The sequence below is a fragment of the Actinia tenebrosa genome, unplaced genomic scaffold (genome assembly GCF_029948245.1).
Source record: "Actinia tenebrosa isolate PJP-AT-01 unplaced genomic scaffold, QUT_ActTen_1.0 PGA_scaffold3__52_contigs__length_22856419, whole genome shotgun sequence".
Lineage (NCBI taxonomy): Eukaryota > Metazoa > Cnidaria > Anthozoa > Actiniaria > Actiniidae > Actinia > Actinia tenebrosa.
In genome coordinates, this window is record NW_028292580.1 from 6,809,196 (window position 1) to 6,832,257 (window position 23,062).

Genomic DNA, 23,062 nt, shown 5'->3' on the forward strand with positions numbered 1-23,062 from the left:
CGGAATTCGATTATCAGGTCGTAAAACCGTTTAACCCATGATGAATTCTCTCTGTTCTTTTCACTTATAGTTATAAAGGAACTTTAATTTCCGATTATGGCTTTGATTAAAATAGTCTTTAACCAGTTCGATCAACACGCCATAGATGAATTCTTCCCGAATCTTTTTCACATTAGCTTGGCAGGCTTCACTGCTGATGGCTTCGGTTTCGTAGGTTTGTCAATCGATCAGTTTAACTTTATTTACACGAACAGTGTCGCTGAATATCTTCAATCTTAAATTTGTTTGAACTTTTAAGGACCATTTTAAGATACAATCCATGCTAAATCTAAATGTATGCCGTGTAAAGTCACTTTGTTATGATGCTCATGCAGAATTTCAACACATATCACGGAAGTCTAGCTTCACGAGACTCGATTTCGCATCAATGCGCATGACTGCGATCAAATAGAGCCTCTTGGAAAACTAGACATAATTGTACAAGGCATTCAAGTAGATCTTTATTGCATTTTCATGTTATCACGCTGCGAATGAAACCATATTGAAACTTGCCTTGATTTGTGGTTTTATTGGTAGTCACAATTTATCACTGAGGTAAAACAAATCTTCGCTTATATGCGTACGCATCTTTGTCTTCTGATGAACTTTGCGATCATCTGTGCCGGTTTACCACAATCCCACTTGTTTTATTTTTAGGTAAGAAGTGATTGATTTGAAGAGCTGTTTTCATTCATGATGATGAATTAGAAATCTTGGCAAGTTTTGATAGAATTCCCTCAATGCATTTTACTATACTAATCGATCAGTCAGAGGTTAGCATCTCTTCAACTGTAACCCAGTGCATCGAGGTGATTCAGATAAGCGATCCAGTGAAAAAAGAAAAAAAAAATGATCGGTCATTGATCATCAAAGGTATTAATCTGTAAATGACAAGGCAAAACCGGTACCTTAGCCACCACTTGGACAGTGGTCCGATTCTTATTCATTTGTTTGAAAAATAATTTTGTACAGGGGGGGGGGGATGATTCTGAAGGTAAAAAGTGGTGCGGTTAAGACCAGACCAACCGTAACGTGGCTACGACCCTGTAAAAGATTTCTCTCTTGATTTGAGGGTTTTTCGATTGTTTTGGGCTCTGTTTCCCCCCGGTTTTTCTGTGTAGTGCAGCCACGTGCACTCATCACTTACCTTGAGGTCTCTGGTTCGATTTCTGGACTCGGCAACACATGCGGTTTGTTAGGAAGTGTTACTAGGTCTCGCCCTTAATTCAAAAAGTTTCTCCGGTTTTCTTCCAAAATCCTCGTCCTCTATTTCACATGACATTATATCTCTCTTATTCAGAATGTTCATCAGCTGAAACCAGCACGAGTTCTCACGATTCCTTATTCTGGTTGATAGCACATGATTTTCAGTTTTCAACCATCATTTGGAGTAGACAATAAGATTTCCGGACTTTTTTCAGCTGATTATAAGACCAAGCACTTCGCTCCGATCCCGAGTCTTTAGTAAACAGTGGAGCAAAATAGAAATACTATATATATTCACCATAGCTGAAGGTTTAATTTTTTTATTCAATTAATTATGATAACATGATATTTATACCTATTTCTACATTTTCTTAGTAATGAAATAAAGAAAATCAGAAATTATGGGATGTAATAGTTTATTTTGTACACCCTCATTGGTAGACGTGCTGCTGTGTGAAACTATCAACCAACCTATTCCATAAGCCTTCTTTGCCAGTTTCTCTATTTTGGACTTTTTAGGGATTGGGACATTGATCACCAACCATGTGGAACGATTCACGGCCCATCTGGATTACGACAAACCTAAACAATCATAAAACAATCTCAAATCTAGTAGGCCCTCAGGAAGGGGACTACTAGAGTTTAGTATCCCATAATTTATGATTTCCATATTGAAATTCACTGAATATTTGGTTATATGAATTTGATTGTGAACTCAAATAAAGTTCATCTGCTACACTAATAAATATATAGCTTTAGTCAAATAAAGCAACGAATGAAATATAACAACAGTCCTCGATTCTGATTAGCTACTCCTCTTCAAATCTTTATCAGTGATTGGTTATGTCACTGTAGTACTGAGATAGATGAGGCAGTACTGTGTGCGAAGGGCTCTTTTATCAAATAAGAACATGCGTAATAGGTAAATTACGATCCTTAGCTGAAAAGACTGAAGAAGAGGGCCAATGGACCTTTCACAACTTCAAGTCGCGAAAAAATGAGCCAGCTCATCTAGAAACCGTGGACAGCTGTAGTATGTCACTGTAGGTTTATGCCGCAGTCATGCCAGAGGAACTCGAACATCGACTAAACAAGCGCCATTTGCCACACGGTTTTTTGTGAAGATTTTCCAGCGAGCTTATCAATACCATGAATATAGGGAAATATTTACCGAGGCCAGAATAATTGTTTTAGCATTTTCAACACAAGTGAAATTAATAAATAACACAGAGAGAGTTTTTATGTTTACATTTTATTTATCTCTGCAAGCAGCACAAATCGACAAACGAGTGTGCGCCTTCGCGTTTGCGTTATATTCAGCTGTAGGTGAATATACGACATCATAAGACGTAAAATGTAACCAATGAGCGAGCGTGCCTGATTTATTATATTCACTTGTGTAAAAATGGCTATCAGTATACCCATTGGGCTGTACTTTATCAGCCCCAAGGTACTTTATCAGTTTCTTGTACCCTGTTTATGCAAAGGGCTCTAAATGTTAAGACGAATGTTACATATGTACAAAGTATAGTATTGATGTTTTTTAAAGCTACCATTTTATAATTTAACAAAAAATTTATCCGTCTCTTTTGTTATGTTAACCAACAAGGCGACCTTTTCTTTGATTTCATTTTTAAAATCCATTAGTATTATAAATTGATTTTTAATTAGTATGATAACCACCATCTTTAATAATTTTAAATACCAATTTGTCAAGTTAAAAATAGGGAACCTTGTGTCTTGGATTCGTTACTCTTACATTTTAATTGTTGTGTTGACTGTGTTGAATTTTTTTCATTAGTCCTTTTTATCATATCAACGATCAACATGGCGGCCATTCCAGCTGATCTGAAATAGTGACGTAGAAATGACGTCAAGTACTGTAAGTACTGAGGTGTCATGAAGCTGCCAAAAATTGACCAGCGAAAAATAAAGACATGACCGTCATTGCTATAAAAAAAATCGTGAATTGTTGTGTCACTGTTATTAAGCGCGTATAAGCAACGTTTTTTTTTTCATTTGGTATCCTGGAAATCTTTCAAAACATTTTTTAAATTTAAAGGATTCCATCTATATTTTGATTCGTTAGCTGTTCTTATTATTGATCGAGCTATTGTCATTGTATTATTAATTAAATCTTATAACTTAGGAAAGTGTAATGTATATAGCAATATAATATATTCGTAGAATGCCGCCTTGGGTATCCTGTGGTGAGCCGGCATAATTTAATCCAGCTAACCAAAAATGAGCCAAACTAAATCAAAACATTTCCTTTCTATCTTTGGCTTTTAGCGAGATTTCTGTAAAAATAATTAAGGTCGTTACCAAATTCTTCACTGCCGGCTGGAATGATTCATATCAGATATAGGGTGTTTTCTGCGATCACTTGCCAGCGGCCATGTTAGATAGCAGAACAATAGAATATCTTAGTACTCTGAAGAGATTGAATTCTTGTGAAATGAAATGTGAAATGGTCGTTCCTGCCATCCGACACGGCTACCGTGACTACACTCATGCTAAAGTATAATTTTGTTCTTGCACTAAGCAATATGGCAGCCTACAATACTTAGCTTCTATATCTAGACGTCTAAGAGTGTTACCAAATATTCTAGGTATGCGAACAGACCTACCCATATGCTGAAATCAAAATCAGCAAAATGCTATTATTATTTTTTGCTTGAACTAAGAAATATCTAAGATAAACTAAGATAGATCTATACTGAACACTTCCAGTCCGTTCTCCCTGCCTGCGCGTCCAGCTCCCTACACCTAGTCATTCTCTCTCTTTCCTTACAACATCAGACAACAGAAGAAGAGCAGAAGATAGCTCACAACGTCTTGTAACGTTTTAATTCAACAAATAAAGCAACGTATTTAAAAGTTTTAGAGCAGTGTAGTTTCATTGTCTTTCTTACCGCTTGATCTGTTGTACTTTGTAGCGATATTTCGGCTGAATGAATTAAAGCGAAAAGATCTGGTGCCGACGCTAAAGTTGACTTTATCGCTACGGGGGAATCTTCTCCTGAAGATCGCCACAAGTCCACTACGGTACTTCTCACTGAGAACCAAAAACAAGCAGGGCGAAATGGCGCTGTTGGCATGACAGATCCAAAATGCTAGACCTTTAAGAATCAATGGGAGGGCTGCGTATCTTTCAGAGTCGAAGAAAATGAGCACATGCATGGAATGTGTTGGAATCCATGACAACGCGAACACAACTACTACTATTATTAGCATCTTCACCACCTTCTTTTTGGCAATTTCAGCAGCTCGTTTGGTATTGCGAATGGCGTTTCCCGGTATCTTCCGCTTCCACAGCTTGAGACCAATCATTAAGTACAGAGTGGACATAATAGCAAGAGGAACAAAATATAATGCAACAAAGAGTATCGAGAAGTAGATCTTGGGTGATTCGATAGGGTCCAAGGGAGTCCAATCAGGGACACAGAAGTGAAGACCGTCTCCTTCAAGAACTTTGAATGACCATAAATATGGAGAGATGAAACAAAACGACAGAATCCAGATCATAGCAGTACTTGCCTTCGCGTTCCGAATGAAGTGAAGTTGGCTGAATGGATAAATTACAGCGAAATAACGATCAACCGAGGAAAGAAGTAGAGCAAATATGGAGGCAGCTATGGGCAAGGCGTAGGCGAAGTGAACAAATTTACAAGTGAAGCTCCCGAATCCTCCACCAAACCAGCGGCTCTCGACAAAGAGAAAGGACACAGAGTATGGCATAACGACGCAAGCTACCAAAAGGTTCCCAACGAACATATTCACCAGAAGAAGGTTGGTAACAGATCGCATGTATCTTTTACTTATTACGATGTAAATCGCTAGAAGATTCCCGAACAGGGCCACAGGAAAGATAATGGCATACGCTGATGTGACGACAACTTTATCGCCGACTTCTTGATCACTTACAGCAGCAGTAGAAGTAAATGACGAAGTATTAGACCCGTTGTTTTCCATGGTGGAACTCTGAAAAAGAAGAAGAACGATTAACGAATTAGCTAGCTACTGGGCCTTTTATATATCTATTGTCTAGATTTGAAGGCCTGATATAAAGAGCTTTTTGCTATAGATTATTTATTTTAGATCAATCCTTTTAGCTATTAAGTAATGAAGAGGCCAATCACAATTGATCAAAGTATCAATAGCACAGCAGCTGATGAGGAAGACGGGTTCATTCAATATAGTAGAACTGTTGGAACCGGAGGTTTCCTAGTTGCTCCTTCCGAATGGTATGAAATACTAAGTGTGTTGTATTGAAAACACATGCTAAAGAGACTCTTTGCCATTAGCTTGGTCAATAGTAGGTCTAGTGGTCTTATGTGTTGTGTAAATTACGTACGATGCAAGGGGGAGCTAAATAAAGCCGAAACAAAAGCAAAACAACAAAACAATCGAGGACTGGAGATAATACAAGAAGACAAACAACTTCATAAATAGTAACCAAATGAACATGAGTTAGCTATCTAGAGAAACAGAGTACATGATAAATATGGAAGCGAAGAAGGTAGGAATAAACGCAGAAAGAAAATATAAGAAAATAAAGCTGAAAAAGGATAGAAAACAGGAATAAAAGCTAAAAAAAAACCCAAAACAAAAAAGATACAGCAGCCTACATTAGACTATACTTAGTTCAAATCATGCAAACTAAACATCAAAACCAAATAAAGTAAATCCGTAACGACAAGGAAAAATAAAACAGAATAACTAGCAAATAACCAGGTGAGAATCTTTCTTGAATGGTATTTATTGAAATTTATCAATATCTTTTGGCCGATTTAAGCCTCATATTCATTAATTTGACAACAACTACTCCGCTCCTACATGTGAAGGAAATCTCTAATCTTTTCTTCATGGAATCGGGAAAAGATGTCTAGAGTCTATTTTAACGGTTGCAAGTCTATTAACGTTCGTGAAAGCATATCGTCACAAACGATTTTAAGAACCTTAGTTTTTGTTTTTGTTTTTTGTTTCGTTTTGGTGACATGGCAGAGCTAACAGCAGGAAACCAAAATACGCGGTTTAGTTGGAAGCATTTTCGTCAGTCGGCGTCGAAATGATTTATTTTTTAGGTTAGGCACAGCTGAACACGAAGCATGCAGTCTAAACTGTATAACTATTGAAAATATTTTTTAAATTTTTTTCACTTTCGTTAGTAAAATCACCAGTATAAATGTGGCTAAAGCCTATGGCTTGTTATAATGGAAAAAAACAAAAACAAAAAAAACAAAAAAACAAAAAACAAAAAAACACACACACAAAATACAGATGTGGACGATTTTTGTTCATTAAAAACCTTTAACACAGGTTATGTAATTCTAGGGATAATGAAAGAATTCTAATTCATCTAGTATCCTAGCTATTTGTTCAACTAAAATAGGGTAAAATCTGGTAATTAGATGTGGATGAAAAAACGATTCCACTATATAAGGTGTCAAGAATGAGCGAAATCCAATTCAGTATAAAAGACATCTTTATCAAGAAAGATGTTTTCGTGATAACATCATGAACCGGCTTTCCACCCTGTCAAAAAAATATTTCAATAGGAGATTCATTCAAGTGGTTCTGTTATCGCGGGCTTGTAGCTTTTTCGACTGAGATTTTCCCCAAAACAATTTCTATAGCCGCGATATTTTGCTATTTTTGTCCTCACATCCACATCGAATTATAACATCATCTGTCCACTTGCTTGGTTTTCATAGGGAAACTACAAGCAAAGCGATCCAAGTCGTCTTTCGAAGCTTTTCAACTGACTCCTTGCTCAAACAATCAAATTATTACAAGATAAAACACTCAACTCAAAATAAAGAAGAACAAAACGTAGAGACTAAAAGGAAAATAGAAGGACGATTGCCCAACTTACCAGTTAGATTGAGCATTTAAATCAGAATTTACTATTCGACCCGTCAACACTAAGCAATCTCTGAAAAGTGCAAGTAGTATCCACTTAATGAGTTCGACATAGGACACGTTTGATTTCATATCCTGTTATCTGTTATCTACTAACTAGCAAAGTCATTGGTTCTCCATTAAGTCATTTGCACGTAGATAGAGGCAATACATCATTCTAGCTCGTACCTAGAGCCCTGGGTTTTATTCCTTCGCCTTAGAGCTAATGGCAAGTAAACCCAATTTAGGTCGTTGTCTTTGTTGCGCATGCTCCGCAATCACCTAGAAACGGTTTTATTATTTATTTTCGAGCGATTTTTACATGAAGCATTTTTATCAAAATGTTAACGTAGAATATAAACAGGTATTTCAGGTTAATCCCGTTTGAAAACAGGCTTTCATCGTCGACAACTGTAGAAGGTGGTTGGTGGATCAAAAAAATCCACCAGATTCTCACGCGATATAATGAAGAAAATGAACATCCTCAAGAAATGAAGTAACTAATGCCGCGGCAAAACCTTGACTCCAATTTAACTTTTATTTGTCAATTTGAAAATTAAATTTCTTAATTAGTATTGTTTGATAGAGGCATAATGTTGGCGTTGAGCGGTTGCTTTAATGCTTAAATTACGTACTATTGATTGGCTTTAGGGTTTAATTGATAAATCTCCAAGGTTCGAAAGGAATACTCTTAAAACGAACTAATCTTATTATATATCCCTCTTATGAACAATTTTCTTTGAAGCATGCATTTTGATGGTGTAATGATAAGAGATGTGCTCAACTACATCAGCCTTAACTTCCGGCTTCTTCGATCGTGATAGCAGAGTTAGCGAGATGATATTTGAAAACAATGCTTTTAGTGTTTCTGTTGTCAAAAGTAATCTAAAAGTAATGTATTTTGATAAATAAATGTATTTTTTTTAGTTATTATCGATATCATTTCATTTATTTTATTTCTTCCAAGGTCAATTCATGCAATAATGAGTTTGCTTCGTGACCTTAGCCTCGTAAATCGTTAAACTAAACTAAACTAAACTAAATGTTTACTAGCGTCCGAAACGTCAGTAAGTTTTTTCATCTTTTCACGGTGTATAATTTACCTTTTCATCATTACTGTTTCATTAGAAACACCGACGCAGCTCACACTAGTTTTTAGCTAGTTATATCTTTTTAAACTAAACTAAAGCCAAATTAACAATAATTTTTTAAAAAATAATGATTTATTCTTGAATGTTTGGCAGAAGAACAATCGTGAAATACATCAGTGTGAAAAGCACAAATGCATGCATAATTATATCTTTGGGATTGTAAACAATCGACAGCGAAATGTCAAAACCAACAGAGTACAAGAGACGGCAAGAGAGAAGCTGTGCTTGAAAATTATTTCACCATGTTAAAAATCTTCAATTGCTTTAAAAGTTTGATATGTTATAAAGTGCATATCGTTAATTTTAGATAGCGGAAGTTAGAAAAAATGTAAGGAGCAGTTTTCAAGCAACGGCCTTCGAAGTGAAAAGTAAGGAATTCTGCATTTTAAGCGCAAAATTACTACTTTACTAAAACTTGTCTTGCTTACAATCTAATAACTCGACAATCTTGAATTTCATACTAAATAAAGAACGAGATTTCTTCTTTATTTCTATATAAAACGATATGAGTTTTATCTTGGTAACAAATGACGATTTACAACTTTTATAAGGTCAAATAAATACTTCGTTTTTTCTCAAAATCGGCTTCCTTGAATTTTTTTCGAACTCTTGTATGTTATGCCCACATATTTGGTTTAGAAGACACAATATTTAATTTATGTAGGTAATGTCCAGATTTTGAAAAAAATTTTGCGACAACTAAAGAGGGCACCATATCAAAATAAAATCAATGAAAAGTCCGATCTTGATAAAACTTATATCAAAATGAATTGTCAATTATTAACTATGTCTCTGGGAAAAAATAATTATTGCAGTCCTTCTACAACGCGAGATACAGCGGATTTATTTCAGGTGGTCGTGAGTTTTGGAAACTGGAATGAGCGCCTTTAATCGCCTCGATTCGCCTCGAGTACAGGAGAATTTTGCTTGTTTTGTTGTTTTAATTCGAGCTTTTATTTTCCGACCTCAGAAGCTAGGCTAAACCCGCATGATTTGAGTTGTAAGAGTCACAGCCAATAAGTAAAATTATATCAAAGCTTGCGCGTCTTCCAACGAGTTAATATAGTTCCTAAAAAGCATAGCATACGATTTGAAAACTCTTAACTGCAATAATATTGGTCTCATTTAATTATTCAAGTCAGTTTTTAAGAATAACTTTGATGAACTTTCTTTAACAGAAAAATATCCTAATCTAGAGTCAGCAAGACACCAACATTGTTTAGTCTAAGGCCTTGGCTAAGCAAGGAAACATGTTTCCAGAAACATGTTTACCGCGCGCATGTTTCCTCCATGTTTCCCAGTTTAGCCACATGCGAAACATTGCTGTGTGCAACAAATTTTGCTTCCAAGAAACAAAAAATGTTTTTGCTGTGCGGTAGAAACATTTCATGTTTCCAAGACACATGGAAACATTGTTTCCCGATGTTTTCTGACAGTTTTGCCACCTTAGGAAACATTTAGGGAAACATGTTTCTGGAAACATTGTTTCCTCGTTTAGCCAGGGCCCAACGAATAACCAGAAAACTGGCTTTTCTGCAATAGTAATGGCTTGGGAAGCTCGGGTGGCGTAGCCTGACCGCTCGCTTCTCATCACTGCGACCCGAACTCGATTCCCGAACTCGGTGTTGTATGTGAGTAGAGTAGTTATAATAATAATAAACTTTATTTATACACGGAATCACATCATCTATCTATAGCATTGAAGTAGTGATGTAAGAGTCGTTTTGGAGTGCTTTAAGCTATTCTGTTTTTATAAGCTATTGGAGTGCTGTAAGCCAGTTTGTTTTTGTAAACCAATGGAGAGCTGTAAGCAATTTTGTTTTTGTAAGCCATTGGAGTGCTGAAAGCCATTTGTTTTTGTAAGCCATTATAGTGCATTAGCCATTTTCTTTTTGTAAGCCCGCATTGTAGTGCTGTAAGGCATTTTGGTGTCGTAAGCTATTGTAGTGCTAAGCCATCTTAGTGTCATCGTTATAGCGGTGCAAGCGGTGTAAATAAGCCATTATAGTGTTGTAAGCCATTGTAATGGTGCGAACTATCAGTAATCATTATGTCAATGAGTCGATGTTAAATAATTTAATAAGTTGCGACCACGAAGCATACATTTTTGTGATCTTTTGTGATCTGAAATTATCAAAAGTTGAAAGAAAAACCAACTGATAAATATCTAAAGGCTATCCTTTTAGCTCAACTCTAACAACAAAATTATTGATGCTTTGCCTTTTTATTTGAAATAATTTAAGTAAATCACATATGGAGGTACCTGCAGCTATCATAAATATTCTATCACGTCTGCAAAACTGAAATGCTTTAATGGACGAATATGGTTAAACAGTTGATTAGGAGCTTCAAAGGTCTTCCAGTTTCACTGGATGTGAACTAAGCGCGAGAGCATGGTCGTGAGGAATCTACTTTTTCACACCCAATGATGGTCATAGCGCACTATAACCAACATAAGATTCAGTCATTTTGAGCTAATTCTCACGAGATATTCTCTATTTGATTTCTTACAAGAATCCTGGGTTGACGTCATCATTTCGTTATTTCTATATTGAATATCTCGGAAACCAAACGAGATTTCAAAAAGAAAGCAAAGGCCATTCTTTCTTTTTTTAAGAGCTATGAAATCAGGAAGAGACCTTGTGGGCTTGATAGGCAATTTAGATAGACTGAGTTCCAATTGATAGTGTTTTTCCTTTCTCGCCTGGAACAGAATACGAGCGAATTCAAATTGATTTGAATTATTGTTTTTTCCTAGAGAAACCTTAAGCAATTCTCCAAAGATTAAAAGATATTTTTTCTTGATAGATTAAGAAAATTCAGGCTGAAAAGCCTTTTTGAGTAGGCCAAATGTTTAGGCAACCCATCCAAATACTAACCCTCCTTAGACGGGCTTGACTCAGTATCTTTGATGCCGAAGTTTTTCCCACTGGTCCACTGGTCATACGAAATCAGCATGACAATAGCCGTGAAAACAATGCATCAGATAGACTAGACTTTTTGACATTCAATTTTTAACCGATTCCGTGCGTGGCAGAGATGCAAGGGATTAGCCGATTTGGTCTGGGGGCCAGCTGGTCTCTCCCCTGATGCTTCGGCTAGAACATTTTCTTGCGTAATTCGTACACCCAAGGGCAGAAGGATTTAATTGCCGTCAGGTCCGAAGTCCATACGCCGCCTCAGCTCTACGGATGTCTCGGGGGTATGGCACATTGGAATCGATTTTTTTTTGGTGGACTTAGGATCACGTCCCCCCTTTTTAAAAAAAGAAAAAAATTAAACTTTTTTTCGCCGCATTAAATTGTAGAGAACATTTTTTTTCGTTTGTCCAATGCGTTTCAGATACATTCTAATACGTTGATACAATCCGATTTTAGGTACATCTTAATTTCAACACGCTCACCCAATACCAGCGGAAGTACCAGTTCATTTTTTTTCCAATCTGCATAGTTTGTGCCAGCGTTTTGGTTCCAAAAGTCCAATAACGTTTTCCAGGGTTACTCGAAATAGATATAGCAAACCATTGTGTAGTCTCCTCCTCAGCCGTCATTAGTTTTGGTCCCAGATCCCCGCGGCCCTCCCCAGTGTAGAGGGCTGAGTTCTAGTGAAGACGATAACGACATTTTTATTAATCCTCAGGGTTGGGTTTTACTATCCAAGTCAAGAAATACCCGACTTTGGAAACTGATGACGGTTGCGAAGGAAACTAGCCCTTGCCTGTGGGATCGACTTGTGGACAAACTTTGTAAACAAAGGCTTCGGTTACAAGTATAAAAAGGATTATCCAAGGAATATCATCTCTGATTTAGGAGTATGCTTAACCTGATATAAGAGAATCCCGTCTTACAATCAATTTAAAAGAAAATGAAATGGAGAGATTCAATAACTTTACAGCTTCAATTACCGTCTAGACGTTGTTCATGAGAAACATGAGTTCCAGTACTTGGTTCAGTTAGTTAGAGCAAGTCACGGGTTCAAATCCCGCCTGGAGCTTGGATTAATTTTACAAGAATATTGACAAAAACACTATTCACATATTTTATAGCATAACTGCCTTGTTAAGTAATATGTAGAGGTTTTGCACCATCACGTGCCGGCGCCATAATCCAGCTTGGGCTGCCTGTGGTTAGATGGCAGAACAATAAAATCCCTTTGCTCTCGGGAATTGAATTATTTCTCATGTAAAACGATCGCATTGTCCCTGCCATCTAACATGGCTGCCGTCACGTGATGGTGCAAAACCTCCACATATTACCATAAACTTTAATTTTTTTAATTTTTTTTTTGCGCGAGTATACTCTCCCACTTAGGAATTTTGTACACATTTCACCACCACCCTCGGGGGCTAGTTATGTTCTTGGAAGATTCTTCGACAAAGTTTTCCAAGGCCGAAAGTTTTAGGCTTTGAATCTCTTTTACTTAAAAAAAACGAAAGAAAAATACAGATAATCCAATACAATATCAATTTTAGTGAAATTTACCTCGGATGTCTTTCATCGAAATCGAAAATCTGGAGATTTAGGACAAATCAAGACCAAAAAACAGACTGAGGTGAGCAAAAAATATGCTTACTTAATTACGTCTTTTGAAGAACGAGACGAAGTTTACATTTAGTTAAACTTGACAAGAACAACTGAGACAAAATACAAAAGTGATGAATTTCTTGTCAGTAAATTGGCGTTTGTAAATGTTTCTGAATATTTAGCTTTTTAAAGTGAAAGTCTAGGTCTATGACAATAACATCTCTCAACAACACAGTTTTAAGTTCATTTTTATAATCATACTTGCTTGAACAGCTTAATAAACAGTTGAATATTTGGTGTAAATTTATATTTCATTCAATAATTGAAAAAATTATCTGTAGAAAGATATAAAATTATTGAATGAATGTCTTCTTTGTTTTGCCGATGGGACCCCGTGATAGGAGGCGAACAAAGCTGCTTTTTTCTTGAACGAAAAACATAGACATAGACATAGATTTATTTTTGGTACCTGAATGTTTACATTGATCAAAGGTTGTTTTTTTTCAAATTGTTCAGATCTGAGGTACAAGCTATCTAAAATAACTAAAAAGTTAATAGTTGGTAAAAAACAACCGAATTGTTAAAGGTTTATAAAGCTAAATAAAGGACGAATATTTTTTGTAATATGCTCTTCGTGTTATATTTCATCCAGCATTAAAATAATTTAAGCTTATCTATAGAATATTAAAAGATTTGAGAGAAAGTTTTTGATTTGTCGATTCGTCGAGAAAAATACTTGTCAGAAAAAATATATATATACACGATTGTTTGCAAAAAAACACAAACCTGAATTCTTGAAGAACACTTCTTGATCCATCTTTGACTGCATGAAAGTTTTTATTAATTGTTTTGGTCTATAACTTGTCCTAAAGCGATTTTTTTCTGTGCATTTTAGAGCCGCATTTGTGAGTAGTTTTGCTTTGACATCAATCAGGATTCCTGTGTTGTGTACACGGACGGACGGAAGTGACGAAAAATCAACTCGATGGTTTACCATTTTTTCTTAAGTACGGTGCTCCGCTCGCGCGGGCCCGCGCGGGAGCTCCGCTATTACTTCAAATCAGAAGGCGAGGGCTTAAGTCCGAGCCCGTGAGTTTGAACCGGTTTAAAAACCACTCACGCCTCAATTCTATTGTTTTTATGACAGATGTTTTGAAGTTATAAGCACAATGATGAGCATTACCCCATGGGATCGGAAAAGCGTTTGTTAACATTTGTATGAAACTGCAAAAGTGTGAAGATAAAGAAATATTATTGCATTCACGGATTGTACTGGCGGTTTTGAATAAAAAGTATGTAGCTATTGTACTCAGATCGTTGTAGCCGTCGGAGGGAAATGATGAGTCCTTTTTTATTAATCCTCAATGTGGGTCTTAATATCCGAGTCAAAAATTACCCGACTTTGGGAAGGATATTGAGAAATTGTTTGACTTATAAAGTATACAAGAGAACCCAGGAGAAAATGTGTTAAGATTAATATTACCTTTTTCTGATGAGATTGCAGGGTTTAAAAATTAAGGCCCCCTCCACACTAATGCGTTTTCGTTTGAAAACGGAGACTTTTCGATGCGCTTTGGCCTTCCGTTTACACTAAAACGCTCTCGAAAGTGGAAACATTTGAAAACGGAGACCTATCGTTTTAGTGTGGACAGTCGAAAACGGACAAACATGGTGGATGTAAACAAACTTCTGCTTTGGCTACTGGCGAATTTAATCGCGTGTTTGGAGCTTAAGGACGGTGCCTACTAATTGAGAATCAATTATTTTTTTAAATGACTATGTGAATTATTTTAACCTATCAAAGGGTTGTCAAATTCTGGTTAGAAAAGTAGGGGTCACCATGCATTTAAAAGAAATAATAAGGCTTAAAAATCGTTAAAAAGTGATGACGTCATGATTTTACTAACACCAGGGGAAAAAATTTTTTCAAAAGATTTTGAGAAATTTCTAATTTAAATCGTCCTAAATGACTGACACTTTGTTTCTTTACTAAAATATACCCAATTCTACCATTACTTTAATAGTTGGCTATAATATATATAATTTTTTAGCTTCGTGCTCCCTATTTTCGATCAGTAGGTACATAAAGATTGTGTCCATATTCTTTTCAAAACCAATTATTCTTTATAAATTTCATTTCACGAGGCTAATTTAGCATTTACTCTATCATTTAAACGAAGAAAAAATAGAGGTATCCAGGCGTTTTTAAGAGATACGAATTTTTAAAGAACATTATTAGGGATAAATCTTATGCCGAATGCGTGACAAGCGTTACACAGCATAAAAAACGGCGTGACAAACTCTGTTTTCGGCGCGTTTGCACGTCAAGCTAAACATGCTGCTTCCTGCCATGCAAGCAAAAAACACAGAGAAAAACTCGATATTTATAAGCTTTATTGTTCCAGGAAGACTATTGGGTTTGAAGTGAAGTTACTATTGACTTTTTACTTAACAGCAGAAAGGAATTTCTGAAATATTTGGTACGTAATAAGATGATTTTTTAGATTGAGAACTCCAAAGTAAAAGAATTTCATGATAAAGGTGTTTAGCGACCAAAAAAAGATTTTCAAAACTATAATTACACACCTAGATATTAATAAATGGTAAATTTTCAATTTCATATGTATTTCTTGTTTGTTTTTATTCAAGTTTTATAGGATTAAATCTAAACAAACGGTAAAAAGCTTTATTATTGAAAGGATTTGTTTTTTTAGAACTATGAGTCTGTCATTTTTTCACTGAAACTTGCCCAAAAAACCTTATGATTCTTTGTCAATAATACTTAACCCTTAGCAAATTATCTCTTTAACAAGCCTGGGTTATTTAAGATCGTTTTCTGTTTAACTTTTATTGAAAATAAATGTTTTGTTTCGTGTAATTCGAGTAATAAATTTTGAAATTCCTCGAATGTAGATGCGCAGTACGTGTGCGCGTGGACAATAGTAGGCACCGTCCTTAACCTAGCTTTATTTAACCTTCTTTTGACTTCCTATAAAAGAAGGGCTGCTGTTCTAAGGACTTTAGTCCTTTCAAGTTCTTCTCATCGTAAAACTCGGGCAAAAACGCATTATCAAAGGCCAAGAAGATTTTGGACTCGATCAGGTCGAACGAGCGCATGGTGAGACAATTTTGTTTCTGAAGTGATGGAAAGAGAACTTCGGAATGTCTTGATCTTCCTTAATAAAGCTATTTCAAACGTGTTGTCGTTTTGTTTAAAATTATGAAAACCGCGCTGGCGGGAAATGCCACAAAGATTGCAGACGCGCCTCTTTCAAGCATGCGCAGATTGATGCGCTACGTCACAACGAGTTGTGTATGCGTTTTCAAGCGTTTTAGTGTGGACGGTCAAAAACGCTATGAAAACGCTAGTGTGGAGGCGAAGCAATCGATGCGTTTTCGGTAAGACAAAAACGGAGCCTTTCGAGAATGCATTAGTGTGGACGGGGCCTAAGAAACCACGATTTGTCAATGATGTTAATATGCCCGATTATTTTTTTGTTCAATTCATATATATTACTAAAATGTTTTTCTGATGAGATTGCAAGACATGAAAATTATGAATTAACATTAACCTTAACTAAATCTTCAATTGCATTTTTTTCCTTTGTACTTCAGTTTCGCGATAACTGAATTCAAAACCCGGGACAGGTTTTCAATTTCAAATCTAGTTGAATTCAACCCCGCTCTCCCCTGCTGATAATCAAAAGCCGCCTCCACTGAGCTTTAAGAATGTTGGTCTTACTATAATTTAGCTTCTTCCAAAAAGAAGAAATGGAAATGAATAAGGAAAAAAATACTTCTTGGTTTAAATCTTTAGCAATACATCGATCGAAGATTCACGATTCCTTATATAGTTCAAAAGCATGCTTTAGGACTCCAAGTTGTGTGAGTTATATAAGCGATTATTTAGTTTTTATTGATTAATTTTACTATACTTACTTTATATGTATTTTAAACTATAATAATGTTTATTATTGTGAACGTTAACGTCTGTTTGAGGTTCAAAGACCATTTAGGATTGTTATTATTACTATAAAAACGATTGATATAGTATTGAAACGATATGATCCATCCTCTTAAAGGAAAATACTAGTTTAAAAGACAGTATACATTGTAGATCTGCACAGGCAATTAAATAAAGTCAAAGTGGCTAGGTTTTCTAATAGCTCATCATAATGGGCCTTTATTGTTTGCATTGGTTATTTGAAAGTTCTCGCGTTTTTCTTTATATAACTCAAGGCATTATCGGCTAATAAAGTTGACATATATTCTTGTGCGATTTAGGGCCATCAGAGAGTTCGATAGTAATTATATATTTAAAAAGAATAAATTTAAAATGTATATGTTTTTTGTGAAATAAAAATTTATAAATGTCGATGTAATTTAAGAAGTATCATTCGGGTATAGGAAAAACTTATGATTTCAGATGTAAAGCTAGAACTCAACACGTGCACCTCTAAAATGTTGCAAATTTACAATAAATATCTTTTGTTACATTGAGATATAACGATATACAATGAGAAAACTGAGCGGCTTTCAAGATATCACTGAACTGATATTTTTACATAGTATTAGTACATTCGTATTTTCTCAGTAAACAGTTTGTCATCTATCTGTTCTTGCTAATGTTGGATGACATGCACTTCAAGGGAAAATGAACTAAGAACGAATCGAAGGACCATTAAAAGGTAAAATCTCTATGCATTTATATGACCATAACAATTAAATATAATAATTGCTCAAAGACTGAGAAAAAGAGATCAGTACTTACTATTTTAACCCGCAGTAAATTTGATCCGAAGACAAGGGATATCAGTGCTAAGACTGATTGCCTCTAAACAGCAGCTCACCGCTTCTTACACGATTGATTTAAGTCTGAAGAGGAAAAACATTGATCAGCAAATAAGTAGAGAAGCTAAGCTAATAGAAGTACGTCACAGTTAAGTATGAACGTATCATAATGTCGTAAGTATTGAGTATTGTCTGTTGAATCAATTAAGTGCCTCAGCATTTCTAATAACGCTTACTTATCTTTAAGTTATCGTAGAGATTGTATTCAACATAATTCAAGACCTAGTTAATGGCTTATTTGGATCTAGTAGCCTCAGATACGTGTACTCTCGTCACAATACAATGCGCGGCATGGCCTGCAATCATGATCAATATATACGTGCTACGGTATGCACGACACCAGGGTATACTACCAGGGGATGCACGACACCAGGGTCTAAGGTTTTATTCCCTTAGCAAAACCTAACGAGATAAATTCCAAATCAAACTGTGAGTTAGCGGTGCCCTGACTTTGATCAGCCTAGAGGCTGTTCAAGGGGTCCATCTGTGAGTTGGACGTGCCTTGACTTTGATCAGCCCAGAGGTGGCTTCAGAATATTGATAAAAGTTGCAAGGGATGTGCGGCAATTTCGCATATTTTACTGTTAGATTCACACCCAAAATCGTGTTTTAAAACAAGGCGTATTAAAAGGTTCTTTAGAGTGAAATCATTTAACCCGCGAAATAGATATTAGACTAATACACTTTAGTAGACCCTAATTCCATTGTTTTCTTTTGTGTCTATTTGACTATTACACGTTGACTAATAATTTTTATTTCACGGGTTAAAATGCCTTCACTCTATACCACCTGGGGGTCTCACTGTGTAGTTTACCCCTCCATCATTATAGGGCGGATTAATTGAAACTGGCCTTCCTGGCTAAATATAATGCTATCAATTTGCTTTATGCCTTTAGAAAAGCAGACCTCTTGGATCTGTAATTGGTTTAACAGCAACAATAAGTTAGTGAGACCAAATGGCACAAAAAATAGAACCCTTCAATTTACGCTGCGATATGTTATGCTCATCGATAGAGTCGTGTGTTTGGATGCAGACCATGCCATATATAGTCGGATGTCGCATCTCTTTATGCTATCTTTTTATAGGCATCAGATATGAATTCTGTATATCCAGTACATCACCCAGGGTTAGTAAGTAAGAAGCCAATAACTATTATCTACTGTTGTCCATTTTCTACCAGATTCCAACAGATATAGAATATCTCATCTCTCTGATTTTTCAAGTCAACAAGACTTACCCAACCTAATCTATCTTAGACATTCTGCCGACTTGGTTTGGCCGAGTTCTTTGATTGATGCGTGATGGTTTAAGCAATTAGAGTTTAGTAATTTTACATTCAGTTGTATCTGCTCGTTATATCTGGAGCGGCCTTGAAAATGTCAATAAAAAGAAGAAAAACGAAAGAAAACAAAAAGAGGGATGACACATAGCACGCAACGTTTCGTGCCATATGTCATCCCTCGTTTTTTTTCCTTTTTTCTTTAATGAAAATATAAAAAAGGATATCCAAAAGGTTCTAGTTTCTACATTAGTGGGTTCATACTTGATGACTTAATTAGGGGGGTTCGTATTTTTGTCATGTATATTAGGGAGCCGTACGGACGATCCGAACCCTGAACTGCCAACAAAAAATATAATTAGTAAGATGTGGCCATGAAAAAACTATGAATGAGAAATGTCAGTCAAAATCGTACAGAAGGAAGGACAAAGACCGAGAAGAAGCAAGGGCAAACTTATCCAGACACTAACTATTTATGTACAAAAAATACCACGAAAAATTAAGAATTAGAAGGACAGAAGGGCACTAAAAAAAATAACAAAGAAAATGAAGGTCAGAAAAATCATATAAATTTCAACAAACAATAAGGAATATAAAAGCAAAGCTTCAGTTCGTAAATGAGGCACCAGCTGCTCATAGCTCGTAAAAGCAATTTTTCCCAAGGATATTTTTGTTAAAGACGACACTAATGATGATATGGCAGACGATGAAGAGGCGCTAAGGGCCAAACATGTACAACATCACGTTTCACTATGGCGGGTTAATATTCTTTCGTGTCATCAAAGAATTGAGAAATAGTTTTAGCACGGAAGGTTGGCAAGCAAATTCAAGTCTTACAAAGACATAAGAAACTAATTAATACTGATGCCAAAGTCAAATTATATAATGCCTATTTTTTACCTCATTTAGATTATTGTTCTATTGTATGGCATCATTGCGGGAGAGGTAATTCAACCAAATTAGAAAAACTTAATGAACGCGCTTTGCGTTTTATTTATAATGATCATAAAAGCACATATGAGGAATTATTGTTGCGTATTAATCATCCTACTTTGTATAATAGGAGAATGCACAATATTTTAATATTAGTATTTAAGGCTCTGCACGGACTGGTTCCTGAATATATTTCTAAGTTATTTACACTACGTAATTGTAGCATTAATTTACGGGGTGATAACATTCTTATAGTACCTAGAGTAAACACCACTAGTTATGGTCTTCATTCCTTGGCTTATCAGGGTAGTAAGTTATGGAATTCTCTTCCAAACAACATGAGATTGTTGCACGAATTAAGTAAATTTAAATCGGAAATTTCCAAAGTCAAATTTGATATTGACTGTTGTACCTTTTGTAGAGGATAATTCTATTTTAATTTTATTTTACATATATACATATATTTATTTCATTGTTTACATCCATATTTTTATATTAGCATCATGTAATTTTAATTTTTAGTTTAGGTTATTTATAACTTGGAGATATTAGCATGTACTTGCTATCTTGTAATTCAAGTATAAATAAAGTTATTGTATTGTATTTGTTGTATCAAGGAGCTAGAGTCCTGAAAGAAAACAATGCCTAATAGAGAAATTGTGTCTAATATATTTTTGCTTAGAAAAATGGAATTCGAATTGTTTCGAAATTTATATCATTTTATTAGGAGGAGATGACGCCATAACGCAGGTTGAGAAATGGTTATACATCACCTGTATGTACTTGAAAAGAACTTATTTTCTGGAAAAATGATCCTAAAAGATTATTTACGTCGACCAAATAGTCTATCCGGATCTTCAAATGATCTTACCTAATTATTGAATAAAAACATTGTTTGCTTGTTATTACAAACTATAAACTTTTGATGCCTAAGCTTACTATATTTTGGCATACATTTATTTAAAAAGTATCTATCTCCAACGTCACTGGTAAACGGCGTATATAAGAGGAAAAAATGGTATTGGAAAATTTTAATTATTCATTTAAAACACACCTTGTACACAAAATATACGAAGAGGGTTTTTTCTCCGGGTTTTCTGGTTTTCCTCTCCGTTTCCCTCGTGTCTTCGAAACTTGACTTCTGTAATTCTTTACTTTATGGTCTTCCCAATACTTCTCTCCAAAAATCGCAACATGTACAAAACGCAGCTGCTTAACTTATTATCTTTTCAAGAAAACGAGATCATATTACACCCATCTTATATGACCTGCACTGGCTACCTGTAGAACAGCGTATTGTCTTTAAGATTCTACTACTCACTTTCAAGGTCTTACATAATCAAACTCCTTCCTACTTATGTGACTTGCTGGTTCCTTATGTTCCATCACGTTTCTTACGATCAATGTCTCAGAATCTTTTAGTAAGGGAATCTTACGACCTGAAACAGTATGGTAGAATAGCCTTCTCTAATGCGGCTCCTGAATTATGGAACAATCTACCACAGAACATTAGATCCTCTGTTTCAATATCACAGTTCAAGCAAAGGGTTAAAACCTGGCTTTTTCAGCAAGCATTTTTTTAGTAATTTTATTCAGAAATCTATGTTTTTACTTTTCACAAACTTTGATAATGATTGTTATTATGTATAATAGCCAATTAATGTTGAACGTTATTTCAATCACTGATTCATAATTTTATGCAAAAAAAGTCTATCAAATATGTATGTATTTATAAAGTTGTTTGTAATTATTGTTGTTTAAAGATTTTAATGTACAACACTAAACCACAACTAAATACCATATAGTTATATTTTTATATGTTTTATCAGATCTTTTTGTAAAGCGCCGTTGAACCACGGGGATATTAGCGCTATATAAATCATAATTTATTATTATTTTATTATAAAAAATCAATTTTTAAATTCCAATTCGATCTTGGAACGAAGGCCACAAGTTTGCTAGCCAAGTGCTACCCTCGTAAACTGAAGCGGACAAGTTAATTGAAAGACGGAGAAATAATAATAATAATAATAATAATAATGATGATGATGATGATGATGATGATGATGATGATGATGATGATGATGATGAAAGGAAAAAATTTGAAAAAATCAAAGGAAAATTAATTCTATTGATGTCTAATGCAAGAAAGCCCTAGTAAATAAATGTGCCTTAAGTTTCTTCTTAAATGAAACAAAATGAAAGGTCAGTATTCCTGGGGTCTAAAGGAAGTGCATTCCAAAGCTTGGGCGCGGCCAGCAAACAAAAAAGCGCAATGACGACGACAGGACCAATTACTTCGACAGAAGAATAAACCATTGAAAACAGACTCCTGTTCCTGTCTTTACACGGCAAACTAGACAAAGAAAAATGGCGCCGTGTGTCATTAGAACTGCCCATGTTCTGAATGGTTCAATATTTCACCGTCCAATATCGTCTCATTAACGTTCCTCAAGGCTGCTATTATCATGCGCGCGATTGGAGTTTTTCCCCCCAAAATCCCAATCGTCCTATTTCAGCAGTATAACGTCACGTGATCGAACTTCTATTTGAACGCTAAGAATCGTGGTCGTGGTAGGGGGACAAAAGAGCAACCACGCAAAGAAAACTGACTAAAAATTGTATTTTTGTAGAACTTAGAAAAGCAATAATAGCCACCAAATATCGTATGTATTGCAAGATAAACGCAGGTTTATAAAATGTTTGAAAACCAGACATATCAAAGCTATTAATTCAGCTGCAGACAGTAACTGCGATTTTCATAAACATGCGAACTCTGTACTGCGCGCTGCAAGCTGAAATTTGGTCGCTGCCCAACCTCGTTCCCAGGGCCCTCTTACGCAGAGGAGAGAAGACCCTGGCGTTGGCTGGTCAAATAAAGATTTTGATTGGTTTACTTGATCTTGAATTTTGATTGGTTGTTGCTTTTTTACGATTTCATTTCCACACGACGAAGCACAGTTAAAAACTATGCTTATTCAATGTGCCCGCAATACTCAAGTTTTTTTTTTCAGCGTTATTTTCAAAAAACCCGAATATGCTGGGAGTCGGATTTGTCACGTGACCAGCCAACGCCAGAGTCTTATCTCCTCTGCGTGAGAGGGCCCTGGGAACGAGGTTGGTCGCTGCCGTCAATCAAACCTAATCAGTCTTCTAATTCTTATTTTTGACAGGC

The 23,062-nt window shown here is 35.6% G+C and overlaps 1 protein-coding gene across 4 annotated transcripts in view; it reads right to left on the bottom strand.

Annotated features, from left to right (window-relative positions):
- Positions 1-1,549: 1,549 nt before the first annotated feature.
- Positions 1,550-23,062, bottom strand: part of LOC116300690 (neuromedin-K receptor) — a 52,050-nt gene continuing 30,537 nt past the window's right edge. For 3 of the 4 annotated variants that reach the window (XM_031709602.2, XM_031709603.2, XM_031709601.2), the window contains exons 3-4: positions 17,595-17,698; positions 1,550-5,229 (exon numbers count right to left, since the gene is read on the bottom strand). In XM_031709602.2, the coding sequence (XP_031565462.2) occupies positions 4,129-5,220 (1,092 nt within the window). In that variant the 5' untranslated portion in view covers positions 5,221-5,229; positions 17,595-17,698 and the 3' untranslated portion in view covers positions 1,550-4,128. Of the gene's footprint in view, positions 5,230-7,123; positions 7,222-17,594; positions 17,699-23,062 lie in introns of those variants that run through there. The other variant, XM_031709606.2, reaches the window with a different exon arrangement.